This window comes from Eleginops maclovinus, chromosome 2 (genome assembly GCF_036324505.1).
Source record: "Eleginops maclovinus isolate JMC-PN-2008 ecotype Puerto Natales chromosome 2, JC_Emac_rtc_rv5, whole genome shotgun sequence".
Lineage (NCBI taxonomy): Eukaryota > Metazoa > Chordata > Actinopteri > Perciformes > Eleginopidae > Eleginops > Eleginops maclovinus.
Window position 1 is genome coordinate 23373324 of NC_086350.1, and position 13419 is coordinate 23386742.

Here is a 13419-nt window from a genome sequence, read left to right on the forward strand (position 1 = left end):
AGCTTCTATAATTTATATTTTTAATAATAACAATGGATAGAATGACTGCAAGTACTGTAAAGTGAAATGTAGAGTCAGTTATTAACTCAAAAGTTATTAACTGATTCTACATTTCCTCCCAGTTCTCAAGGTGTAATAACACATTTTTATAGCAATGTATGGACTGCTGGAAAAAACACACCACAAAGGGGTACAAAATAACAACAAAGAGGCACAAAGCAATCACAAAGACACAGAACAAATACAAAGACACACAAAACAACTTTAAACAGGCACAAAATGACAACAAAGAGATACAAAGCAACTTTACAGAGACACATAATGAAAAAAAGACGAACAAAACAACCGCAAGAGACAGAACAACAACCAAGACACAAAACAACTACAAAGAGACATAAAAGAACCACCAAGACATAAAGAAACTACAAAAAGAAGTGGAACAAATCAACTACAAAAACACACAAAGTAATTGCAAAGACAAAAAAGCTACTAAAAAGAGGCACAAAAACAACGACAAAAAGGCAAATATCTTGGCTAAGTCTTGGCTTCTGTAAGAGGTGGTGGGGTCTTCTGCATATCTATGTCCAGTGCCCAGTCGATATAAATTATTATTATAATCTACCTAAGGTCAATTTGTGGAGATACGCAAATGTGGAAACATTACACCTGTAATCATAGACAGTGTTTTTGTTGTGTAACAAAAAGACTTCACTGATGAGAAGGGTAACCAAGAGATCAAATAAAACAGAACTACAGAGTAATGTGATATTTATCTGTGGCCTCAACTTGTCATGTTATCCGATGTAAGGCATTACAACTTTTAAAATCAAACTACTATATTGACTTACTCTACACTCATGCAATGACATACCAAAAAAAAATCACTAAGAATCCTTTTCTCAATTCCAGTCTAATTTCTGAAACCAGCATATTTTCACAGAGTTTCAGCAGGGTCTAGTTTTCTTTGTTAGACATAACCAAGATGTTAGGCAAAGGCAAATCTAAACTAAAGGCATTTCAGGAAACCAAATCTTAGTGATGGAGGACTAAGTTACATTTTGAAAAGAGTGCCTGTAATGTTTTTTTCTCCAAAATTTCAAATTAAACCCCCGGTGCACCAGAAGGGTTTTTAAAAAAGAATGATGCCGAGGACATCCTCAGTATGATCTTTCAGAGTACACTAAGTGTTGTATTTGCGTGTATCGGAGTTGTGTTAGCGTGCTCGTAAAAGTCTTACCGAGTTGCCTTTGCTCTGCATGAGGCTGAGGTCCTGCTGCTCTCTTGTGATGGGTGAGGACTTCAGAGGGGGGGAGAGGGTGAGGTCCCGACGTAGAGGCCGTGAATCCATCTTTTCCCCCGGTCTGTCCAGCTTGTGCTGTGAGTCTTTGCCCCCTTCCTTACCCTCTTTTCCTTCCCTCCCTTCCCGGTTCTTATGCCGCTGTCTCTGCACGGTGTGCGAGCGCCCCTCTCCGTGAGTATGCCCCTGCCTCTCCTCCCCGTGCCCATGGGGCTTGTGGGTAGTGGAGTCTCTGGGCTGTAAAGGCTTCATCTCCATCTCATAATTGCTAATTTTCTCCTCATCCTGCTCCAGCAGCCGCCCCCCCCTACCGCGCACGCCCCGGTGCCCCGACGTCCAAGAGGCAGAGGAGGACGACTCCGTCCACCTGTCCCCCCTGGCCTGTCTGTGATTGGATGATCCATGCTCCCGGGACTTGTGATTGGAGGAGCTGTGTTTGTGTCCATTGGTCCGGCTTGCTCCTCGTCCACTGAGCCCTCCTCCTGCTTTTGACAAAATCCCTCTCCTCTTGTCCTCACCCCAGCTGTTGGCCCTTAGGTACTCCCCCTTCCCTCCCCCTCCTACGCCTTCGCCTCCCCCACTTCCACCCTCCATCAACACCTGAATCTCCGTCTGCCCTCCTCCTCCACCACCCTTCTCAGCCCTTTCTCCTCCATCCTTCCCCTTGTCCCCGTCGTCCACGGCGCTCTGCCGGTGGAAGCGGGCACTTTTGCTCCGCTGGGATGGCCTGGCAGGAGGAGGTGGGGTGTGTGGGGGGGAGGAAGAAGGGGGGCTGAGGTCAGGGGTAGCAGCATCATTAGAGGGGTCGTCGGAAGCTGCGCTCTTTACGTAGAGATCGGGGCTGTCTGCGGTGCCGGCGCTACTCGACAACCCCTCGCCCTCCATCTCGCTGGACACCTGGCGTTTGGGACGCTGCACCTCCATGCCTGCAAAAGACAGATGACATCATGAAGATGTACAGGTATATGTACATCTTTGTAGGTGTTTTGGTGGTTCAGCTATAAAGCTATAATTGTTCTTGCAAATATAAAGCTATCACTGCTTACCATTTCAAAGGTTGAATATTTAATATTTACTAGAAGTTTTGTTTTTAACATAAAAAACAAACTCATCAAAATGTGCAATGGTTATAGTGTTGACGTTTTGTCAAAGACGTTTATGTTTTGTGCGCGGATGAATGACAGATATAATGTACAAAGAGAACTAGCTACAGCGCTGGAAGCGGAGCCCCATTCAATGCGTTTTCCTTTAGCCCAACCACTCCCAACTCCCAACCACTACGTCACGTCCGGTCTCAGGAAGGAAAACCAATCTCAATTCAGTCTCTAGCACCGTTTACGTAAAATAGGGCTTATTCAAGTGTTCGCACTGATTTACAGATGTCTCTTTCTTAATGTTAGTCAATTGGAAAAAAGTATTTTTTTGGCACAATGACGTTCTGTGATTAACACTGAAGTTGTAATACAACCGTTTCGCCAGTACGAACATTTGCTTTATCGGCTTACTTCCTGGGAGCTCACTCCAAAAGGAAACAACATTAAGCCATTAGATGCATGCAAACGCGTAGTTAAACTAAGTATATGTCTGGCTTTATGGACTGTACCAAAATTATGAGGTTTCGGAGTGGGGTCTATTCTTTTTTTTAAGCAAAACTTCCACCATTATTTTTTCTTTGGTATTCCTCCTTGACCCAAAAACAGTGTTGAATGATGAATATTTCCAAATGATCACCCATGCCTGATGACCAGGCCTGTTGGAGATGCTAACTCCAGAACAGATATTGCAAAGAGTACTGCTTAAACCATTGAAAAGCAATCTTGATTATGTAACAATTTCATCTTTTAAAACGTTTTTTCCAACAAATCTCCCAATGAGGAGAGAATGCGGGATGAAATAATCGTATGTATTCTACATAGCTAATTTAATCCGTAAACAAATACCAACAAAACAGTCTGGTAAGCGATGATATCAGGGTTGTGTGTCTCAACAGAAAGATGTTGCAAATGTCAGCACCGATATTTGCTGTCATAGATGTCCTCACAATAGAAACAGACAGCCGCTGAGTGCAGAGTACATGGCAAAAGAACAATCACTGTCATCTCAGGTATCGGTGTGTGGGAGTGTACAGTACGTGTCATAAAGTCAGTGTGTATGTGTGTGTTATTGCACTGTCTAGTGCATGTTTTTGTGGGTTGGCTACCTGCAGTGCTGTACAGGTGTGAGTGACAGAGGCAGAAACACAAAGCTGGAGGGTGGTTTACACTGACCTTTATCACCATCCCACACAGTTGCATATATGAGGTTTTGTTTGTTCATGCATGTGTGGGTAGGGTACACGTGCTGTATATGTTTGCTTGACTGAGTTTATGGATTATGGACATGTATGGCATATGAGTGAATATGTATGTTGTGATGTTTTGTGCCCACCGTTTCCTGGGTGCTGGAAGGAAGGGGAGAACTGCTTGGCGGTGACCCTCGCCATGCGACTCTCCTCCTGGGCTTTCTGGGCGGCTCCGACTGCGGCCTCCGCTTTACCCTGCGCATGAGCCGTCCTGAGACATAGAAGACAGGAAACAGAGTGTGAAGAGGACAATACAAAAATTGAACTTTAAACAGCTAGAATCGTTGGCCAAGGTGTCCAAAATAATTCCCTTGAAAGAACAAATGGGCATTTTGTAAGCAGATAAGAAAATGAAATTCAAAGGAACAATATCGAAAATGCTCTACTAGGTAAAAATCAAGATGCAGTGACTGACCTTTGAAAGAACAAACGTGCCAACGGTGCACCCCATTTACAGTTTTCACTGAAATAAAGTTGGGCTATTTTTGTTTAGCCCTGGGTTATTCAATACACACAAGACTCAGTTCACCTCTATAAACTTGGAATCTGCTGTTGGTTGAGGTAAAATGTTGTTGCAATGTGGACTAAATCTTGCGACAGTTGGAGGAATAGTTAACAAATGTCAATCCAATAATAATAGTTTGTTCTTATATTTGTTCTAAAAGGGATCTTTATGACTTTGTTCAGATCAATATTGCCATGGTTTTTTATCCAACCAGCAACTAGACAGACAAGGTGCAAATGATTTACAGAAGACAATGTACATTTTCCGTTTGACCCTTGTTCTCACCTGACAAGAGAGACTTCTGAAATTACTGACAATTTGTTCTTTTAGTTGTCTGACGAAACATAAGAACAGCTACAATGGTGCACCTCATTTACAGTTTTCACTGCTATAAAGTTGGGATATTTGTGCTTAGCCCTGGGTTCTTCAATACACACAAGTCTCAGTTCTGTATTAAAGCATTGTGCGGTTGATTACAGAGAGCTAGAGGGGACATAACAGAGCTTTAGCTAGCTGAGTATCAGCAGAGTAACCAGAATGTGTTTAGGACTCATGAACAGACGTGAGCTATGATTCAGAGTGTTATTGTTTGCCAACTTAAACAACAAAGAAGAAGAAAAAGAAATGAAGCATCATTAATGACGTGTGGGGTTTCAGTGTGGTTGGAAAAGTTTTTTGAAAACGGCCTGAAACACTTTGTGATGATATTTCTAAGTGAGCTTTCAAAATTAGCTGGCATGGTTTGGATGTCCATAATTTGTTGGGGGGGTTAAGTAAGTTCTTTCTCTTGTTATACAATTAATGTAGCTTTCCGTTCAACTGATATCATTTTTAGTTGACACAGACGCTTCAGTAGTGGCTGCTAGCTAGCATAAATGTTTTCTCGCAGATAAGATGCCTTGCTAGCGAGGAACATGACATGGCTAAATCTGACTCGACAACTGTCTCTTATATGATCCACTAAATGAATATCTGATCTGGTAGCAGTGATTAAGATATCTTAGTTTAATGTAGCTTTAATTTGAATCTGTAAAATTAGGCTTTGTATGAATTATTGTGTACTTTCTTACTGTTTGCAGGAAATACGTATGACATTCTCCTATGATTATGGAAAGCAGCAATAAACAAGTTGTTTACTTTCACATAGCACTATAAAGAAAGAAAGGCTCTAGAACAATCCAGAGGAAAAAGACGTCTCAAAGAGAGTTTGTCAACCACTGGGCAAACAAAACTAAAAGAGATGTGCTCATTTTGTTTTCCTCAAAGCTATCGATTTGTTATCCCAAATTAAAAACAAATAACAATGTCATTTCATTGCAGTCCGAGAATTTGCTGACAATCAAACAACCAAAGTAAGTGTGTTGTTAGTTACTCGGCTCTTAAAGAAACAAAAAGCAGTCTGGTAGTCTTTGCGCCAATAATACTTACAAAACGCCAAGGGGGTAAAAGTTGTTTTCTATTTTAAATAATACATCTACATACAATCAAATGTTATTTATTCTGAGGTATCCTTATGAAAAGAACATGCGTCATACAACCCTACATTAATATCTGAGGTATCTGTCCTATTGTGTGATGTTGTGACAAACCTCATTATGAAAGACACCTGAGCCAGAGGGGGAGAAACACACAAACACCATGAACTGCAAATCACATGATACCTCCCACAGTAGCAATGGGAGGACAAGTATTACAGAGCTACAGTACAATGAGGTGCTATGTATTCATCTGGCTCGGTAATCATGTGTTTGAAGATGTGTTTACTATCACAAAATAATTCATCTCACTGCACCGCCTCTGCTTGCCGGGCTTTTCACATCTCCGTCATCTCTCTAACTGCTCCCTCACAGCCTCCTTTTCAATATCTCCCTTTTTCTTCCCATGTTCCTTTCTGCATCTTCCTAATTGCTCCTTCTTTCTTTATTAGAATCCCCTTTTCATCTGCCTCTTGTACCATCCCCTGTCTTTCTCTGCTTTTATCACATAGATATCTTTCTCTCAATTACAGCCCTATTCTCACCTTTGTCTCTTTCTTTCCATTTGCCTATATTTCTATGTCAAGAGGCTCTCGAGTTGTGTAAAATAACCTCTCCATCCCTCCCTCCCTTTGGTCTCTATGGGCAGTAACAGTCTTGATGCAGTGTTGCATGTCGATGGCTATTGATTTTTTTCCTCTGCTTCTCTGTTTCTCTTTGCCCCTCTGCACTCTCTGCCAGTGCTGCTCTGCCAGGCCCACAGTAAACCCAACACCACCATGTGTGTGAGCGCATGCCTGTTGGTTGTGAGAGAGGTATAAATGTATAACATTACCATTACCAACTACCCCTAAAAACAATGTAATCCATAACTTCATCTAAGTATTACAATATAAAAGTAGTTCCACCTGATCCTAACCCTAATTTCAGTCATTTACGGAAACAAATGCAGTGCAAATACATACAAGAAAAAACAACTATCAAGATGATTGCTTTTACTAAATTGTAACATACAGTGGGGCAAAAAAGTATTTAGTCAGCCACCAATTGTGCAAGTTCTCCCATTTAAAAAGATGAGAGAGGCCTGTAATTTTTATCATAGGTACACTTCAACTAAGAGAGACAGAATGAGAAAAAAAAATCCAGGAAATCACATTGTAGGATTTTTAATGAATTAATTGGTAAATTCCTCGGTAAAATAAGTATATGGTCACCTACAAACAAGCAAGATGTCTGGCTCTCACAGACCTGTAACTTCTTCTTTAAGAGGCTCCTCTGTCCTCCACTCTTTACCTGTATTAATGGCACCTTTTTGAACACGTTATCAGTATAAAAGACACCTGTCCACAACCTCAAACAGTCATACTCCAAACTCCACTATGGCCAAGACCAAAGAGCTGTCAAAGGAGACCAGAGACTAAATTGTAGACCTGCACCAGGCTGGGAAAACTGAATCTGCAATAGGTAAGCAGCTTGGTGTGAAGAAATCAACTGTGGGAGCAATTATTAGAAAATGGAAGACATACAAGACCACTGCTAATCTCCCTCGATCTGGGGCTCCACGCAAGATCTCACCCCGTGGGGTCAAAATGATCACAAGAACGGTGAGCAAAAATCCCAGAACCACACGGGGGGACCTAGTGAATGACCTGCAGAGAGCTGGGACCAAAGTAACAGAGGCTACCATCAGTAACACACTACGCCGCCAGGGACTTAAATCCTGCAGTTCCAGACGTGTCCCCCTGCTTAAGCCAGTACATGTCCAGGCCCGTCTGAAGTTTGCTAGAGGGCATTTGGATGATCCAGAAGAGGACTGGGAGAATGTCATATGGTCAGATGAAACCAAAATAGAACTTTTTGGTAAAAACTCAACTCGTCGTGTTTGGAGGAGAAAGAATGCAGAGTTGCATCCAAAGAACACCATACCTACTGTGAAGCATGGGGGTGGAAACATCATGCTTTGGGGCTGTTTTTCTGCAAAGGGACCAGGACGACTGATCCGTGTAAAGGAAAGAATGAATGGGGCCATGTATCGTGAGATTTTGAGTGAAAACCTCCTTCCATCAGCAAGGGCACTGAAGATGAAGCGTGGCTGGGTCTTTCAGCATGACAATGATCCCAAACACACCGCCAGGGCAACGAAGGAGTGGCTTCGTAAGAAACATTTCAAGGTCCTGGAGTGGCCTAGCCAGTCTCCAGATCTCAACCCCATAGAAAATCTTTGGAGGGAGTTGAAAGTCCGTGTTGCCCAGCGACAGCCCCAAAACATCACTGCTTTAGAGGAGATCTGCATGGAGGAATGGGCCAAAATACCAGCAACAGTGTGTGAAAACCTTGTGAAGACTTACAGAAAACGTTTGACCTCTGTCATTGCCAACAAAGGGTATATAACAAAGTATTGAGATGAACTTTTGTTATTGACCAAATACTTATTTTCCACAATAATTGGAAAATTAATTCATTAAAAATCCTACAATGTGATTTCCTGGATTTTTTTTTCTCATTTTGTCTCTCATAGTTGAAGTATACCTATGATAAAAATTACAGGCCTCTCTCATCTTTTTAAACGGGAGAACTTGCACAATTGGTGGCTGACTAAATACTTTTTGCCCCACTGTATATAAGACAACATGACAATATAACTTAAAAGAATTAAGTCCCATCTTCTCAATATTATTAAATACAAATCTGAGCAAACACAAAATGCTCTGTTCTAGTTTGAAGAGTCATATTAAAGAAATGTTCAGGTTCATATTTGAATTGTGTGTCTCTACTGTGACATTTCTCCATGCTTCAATGTTCAAAAAGGTCTTTATTTTTCTCGTACTGCCTGTGTTGCAGCACCTATTTTCACACTCTGTCTGAAACCAGTGCCCGGTCTGCTCTGATTGTTTAGCTGGCTGGTTCTGTGATGATTTGTCAAGCGCTTAAAGATGTCCCGCCCCTTTGCTAAACACGTGAAAGGAGTTGGAGCGCTAGCCAATAGAAACGTGATTGTCATATAGTGATGTCATTATGTTACAGAAGTAAACAAAGTAGTCCAATGGAGGAGTTCAGGCAGGGGTGGGGTGGGGGGCTGGGGGGGAGTGTGTGGGAGAGAAAGTCCTTGGTACAAGCAGTAATAGCATTCTTTGAACTCGGGCCACAGTGATGTACGGCAGATTAGCTATGGTTTTAATCAAGCCTGGTGATTTAATATTGTATTGTTACATTGTAATCCTACTATTAATCCCAATTTCTTTAAAAAATGCAGGAGTAATCCCATCACATCATTTTGGATGTAATTGTGAGGGAATACGTTTACATATTTCTTTTCATCCTAGTTATGTAATCCCTATACATGTATTCCTTCACTCTCCAAGCCTGGGTGTACGAAGAGAGTCTTACTGCTCCACATGAAATAATCACAGTTAGAAAGTCTTGTGTTCAACAGGTTTAAATGTCACAGATAAACTGCTTCCCACTTCTTGGCACAACCTGCTCTCACCTTGGAAATCACACCACAACATTTCTCTGTCCCTCCCTTTCTCTCAACTCTTCCTCTCCCACTCCCATATTCACCAGGAACAACCTGTTTTAGGATGAATCACTTGCCTGGAAAGAAAAGGGATGCCTGGGGCTTGATGATACAACACAACATCCTGTCCAAGAGAAAAAAAGAGTTGCTGATGGAGGGCAAGAAGACAGAGCGGAAAGGGAGAAGTGATGAGGAGGCATGGGTGTGTGTGACAAAGGAAAAAGTATAGAGGGTGTGAATGGAGATTGGCATGGGGAGCGACTGAATAGAATGAAAGAAAACGGGTTACAAGTTCAACATCAATGAACGGTTACCAGGTTCATTGTAAAACGGTGTGATTAGAGCAGTGGCCAAAAGATTGACAACCTCTATATCTCTACATTTAAGTAGAAGGAGGGGGGGCAATGGGGTTTGTGACAGAAATGATTTGGCAAAGGCTATACTATCTTTATCACTTGGCTGGAAATGCTGGAAAATACAGATCAAGACAAAACCATCTCCCCTCTGAACTCGGATGTGATAGCATATTGGCGTTCACACAATGGATTTTTCCAGAATAACACTTTTGTAAAGGTAGCCCTGTAGCCCATTAAAAAAATGTAGAGTTAGATAATTACAAATCCATGACTTTTGGGCAGTTGGAATTAACACTAGGTTTGTATTGTAGTTAGTAAGTTAGCCAGGCGTGCTAAAATTTCCAGCTCAGATAGTGAGAGCACATAACAACCATCTATTGAACACAAAAAGACACCCTGCAAAAGCTATACCCCAGGGTCACAGTGCCTTGTTACCGTGTCGCAGCACATTTTCTTTTTTCTTTGCCTCATGCCCATGTTACCAGGTTACAGCAACGACACAGTATATAAGCATGAGTAGCGTGGTTGGACAGCGTATTATCTGTGTGTCAGTTTCCTTTCTTCACTTTACTGAGTATCAATCCTATTACAGCTTTAATGCAAACAGCTTTAATGTGGAAATTACAGAGCTTGACAGGCCTGTAGTGCAATTACTAAGCTATAATCAAAACTTCCTAATACCTAAATGATAGAATAGGTCCTTTGTCATTGACTCCCAAAACAATGACCACTGTATTTAATGGTGTGAACAATTCACACAGTGAGAGTTTCGACCACAACGTTAAGTATGTGAAATGGATGCAGTTTTAAACATGGTGTGCAACAGAACTATTTAGTTATGTTCAGGGAACAAGACAACTTGGCTAGGTTAAGAAAAGACGGTCGTTTGGGATAAATAAGTACGGTTATTAGGTACTTACCCTAGGTACGTAGTGATGTATTAATGTAGTATCATGGTTACATCCATAACCTAAAACAACTGCACACTGGATAAAAGTTCCTTTTTTCTTGAGGATTTTTTAATCCCACTTACGCACGTCTGATTTTCTGATTTGCTTCCATCCCAATTGCTATGGCTACTAGAGGCTAACAACAAATGTCATTTTAGGGCGTAATACGCTGAGTTTATAGATGACCTAGGATCAACAACTTGGCTATGACTTGACGATCACTTTTCAGAGAAAGAGTTCAACAAACAGTAAATGATACTGTAGTACTGCATATCATTTTTCAGAGGTATACCAAGGTTTAAATGCTACATGTAGTGCCTTTACATCGACAAAGGGATACCAAGGCCAAAAGGACAAGGATGATAAAGAAGGGCAAGGAAGCAGAAGATAACCAAGGCAATAGTAGATGGTAGAGATAAACAAAGAGGAAGACAGACGAAAGCATATTGAGGTGAGATGAGGTGAGGAGAGAGACACGGAGAGAAAGTCTAATCCAGGACTCTGCTAAGCTCCTCCATCATCTCTGTCATTACTCTGAACCAGCTGATGAGGGTGATTCATACCTGAACATCTGACAGAGCTTTCCGGTTTTCTGCACCGCTAATGGTGTATGTGTGTGTACGTGTGTGTGTGTGTGTGTGTGTGTGTGTGTGTGTGTGTGTGTGTGTCTGAGTGTGTGTGTGTCTGAGTGTGTGTGTGTCTGAGTGTGTGTGTGTCTGAGTGTGTGTGCATGCAAGGGACAGTGTGTGTTGGGCTTCAGGCTTTCTGATGAAAGACAGGGTCACAGGATCACACACACACACACACACAATTTGCTGTATTATTTATTGTAATATCAGCCACGTGGACAGCAGATACAGCACAGGGATTTTGTTTTCTATAGCAAACCTCTCTGCTTCCCGATCTGATCGATATTAAGAAGTAAATGTTCATAAACAGCCGATGAGTATCTTTACAAACACACTCCAGGAAAGTGTGACGAAGAGCTGCATAATAATTGAGGAAGATATCTATCGCCTAACTCTGGGACTATCTGCAGCAAATACCCTGTGACTGTGTTTCACCTTTCAGGGCTTCTCCTGGTGTTCCACAAGGAAATACCCTGTTGTTCTGTTCTGGGACAGAGATAAAGAGAGGGAGAGAGAAGGAGAGGGTGTCCTGTCCTGCTGCTGTCTGAATCTGGGTTAGATATTTCTGTGTTTGTGCATTTGTGTACCGCAAAGACAGAGCTGGTTTTGAGACCAGGTGACAACTGTAGCCTACTGCATACATTCTGGGTTTTAACAAATGTCAGAGTAACCAAGATAACCATCATTCTGCTTCACACAAGGTCATCCTGCACTAAACCACTACCTCCTAACTGCTACATCTGTAACGCCACTTCCAGTTCGTAACGCCATTTTGTAACGTCGCTTTATAACGCTGCTTCGTAACGACGCTTCGTAACGCCGCTTCGTAACGTCATTTGTAACGCCGCTTCGTAACGCCGCTTCGTAACGCCACTTCGTAACGCCACTTCGTAACGCCGCTTTGTAACGTCGCTTTATAACGCCGCTTCATAACGCTGCTTCATTTCGTAACGCTGCTTCGTAACGCCGCTTTGTTTCCGTAGAGTCCCTTCCGTAACGCCACTTCGTAACGCCACTTCGTAACGCCACATTATAACGCCGCTTTGTAACGTCGCTTTACAACGCCGCTTCGTAACGCCACTTTGTACTCGTAGAGTCCCTTCCGTAACGTCCCTTCCGTAACGTCCCTTCCGTGACGCCAATTCCGTAACGCCGCTTCGTAACGCCACTTCGTAGAGTCCCTTCCGTAACGCCACTTCCGTAGTTATTTTTCTTTATATTGCAACCCAAACCACAAGCTTTTTTTTGTTGACCTAACCATGAATTGTTGTTGCCTGAAGCTGACCAAGTATTCTAAAGGTATATTTTGTTAAACCCAAACCACATCTCTCCCTTTAGTACTTGAGTACTTTTGATGTTTTCACATATTTGGACTGGAAAAGGGCTGTGGCTGGCACACTGAAATGAATAAACAGAAAAAAGAGAAATAAAAGGCAGTTCTTATCCCAAAAGTCATTATACCTGTGAATAAACAGCCACAAAAGACATGGGCAGTGGACCCTGTGTGTACATAAAGGCCATTGGAACAATGGTATGTCACCGTCAAGATGTCTCAGCATTTAGCTTAAAGCACCTCAGCTGTTCTTTGTCTTACAGCTGCTTGCATGGTTAATACCCTTATGCATGGCACTTATGAAACAAGTTCATTCTAGTACTTTTTGTTTTGAGATAGGGTTTGTTGCTTAAGGCATATAAAAAGCGCACCCTACTTAAACAAGGGCACTCTGTCCCTCCCCAAAAATAATTTAAGCCTTAACTCCTAGTGGACAAGTTCTTGCCTTCCAAATTTCCAAGGACAGCTCTTTTTAACATACATTAGCTGAAGTTCACATCACCTGATTGTGTAGGTTTTCACATTTCTTCATTACGACAGCCAGGTTTGCAATGTCAACTACATTTCAAGATAATTTCTGAATGTCCATGTGGGTTTGTGTAGGCTAAAGGGTTCAAACTAATATTTAACTTTCATCCAGGAGTCAAATTTTCAACCGTACCTAACTTCAATGACATACAAACATACTTATTTTTTTAGCCAAACCATCATCTTTTTTCTTAACTAGGTAGTTCTGTTGCCTTAACATAACAGAGTAAGAAAACATACTTCCCCTCGCAAACTAATTTAGTTGAAAGCGCTATTTTTAAATCTACAACCTGTAATGTAAAACAGCCCAGTGACTGATGTGTCCATTTATTTATCTACCTTTCCTTTTTTTCCCCCTTTTTGCATGACATCAGTGTGAATAAGGTGAGCAGCTGGGGGAAGTTTTGGTCAAACTGCCCTCAGTTGAAGACTGTCATCAGGGTTAATAGGATTGGATCTGTTATAAGGTGTGTGTGTGTGTGTGTGTG

The 13419-nt window shown here is 41.8% G+C and overlaps 1 protein-coding gene across 3 annotated transcripts in view; it reads right to left on the minus strand.

The window, feature by feature from the left end:
- The window catches only part of jph3b (junctophilin 3b), a 50650-nt gene that overhangs the window by 9415 nt on the left and 27816 nt on the right, over positions 1–13419 (minus strand). For all 3 annotated transcript variants that reach the window (XM_063876961.1, XM_063876947.1, XM_063876954.1), the window contains 2 exons: positions 3725–3849; positions 1238–2223 (listed from right to left, as the gene is read on the minus strand). In XM_063876961.1, coding sequence (XP_063733031.1) covers positions 1238–2223; positions 3725–3849 — 1111 coding nt within the window. The remainder of the gene's footprint in view (positions 1–1237; positions 2224–3724; positions 3850–13419) is intronic.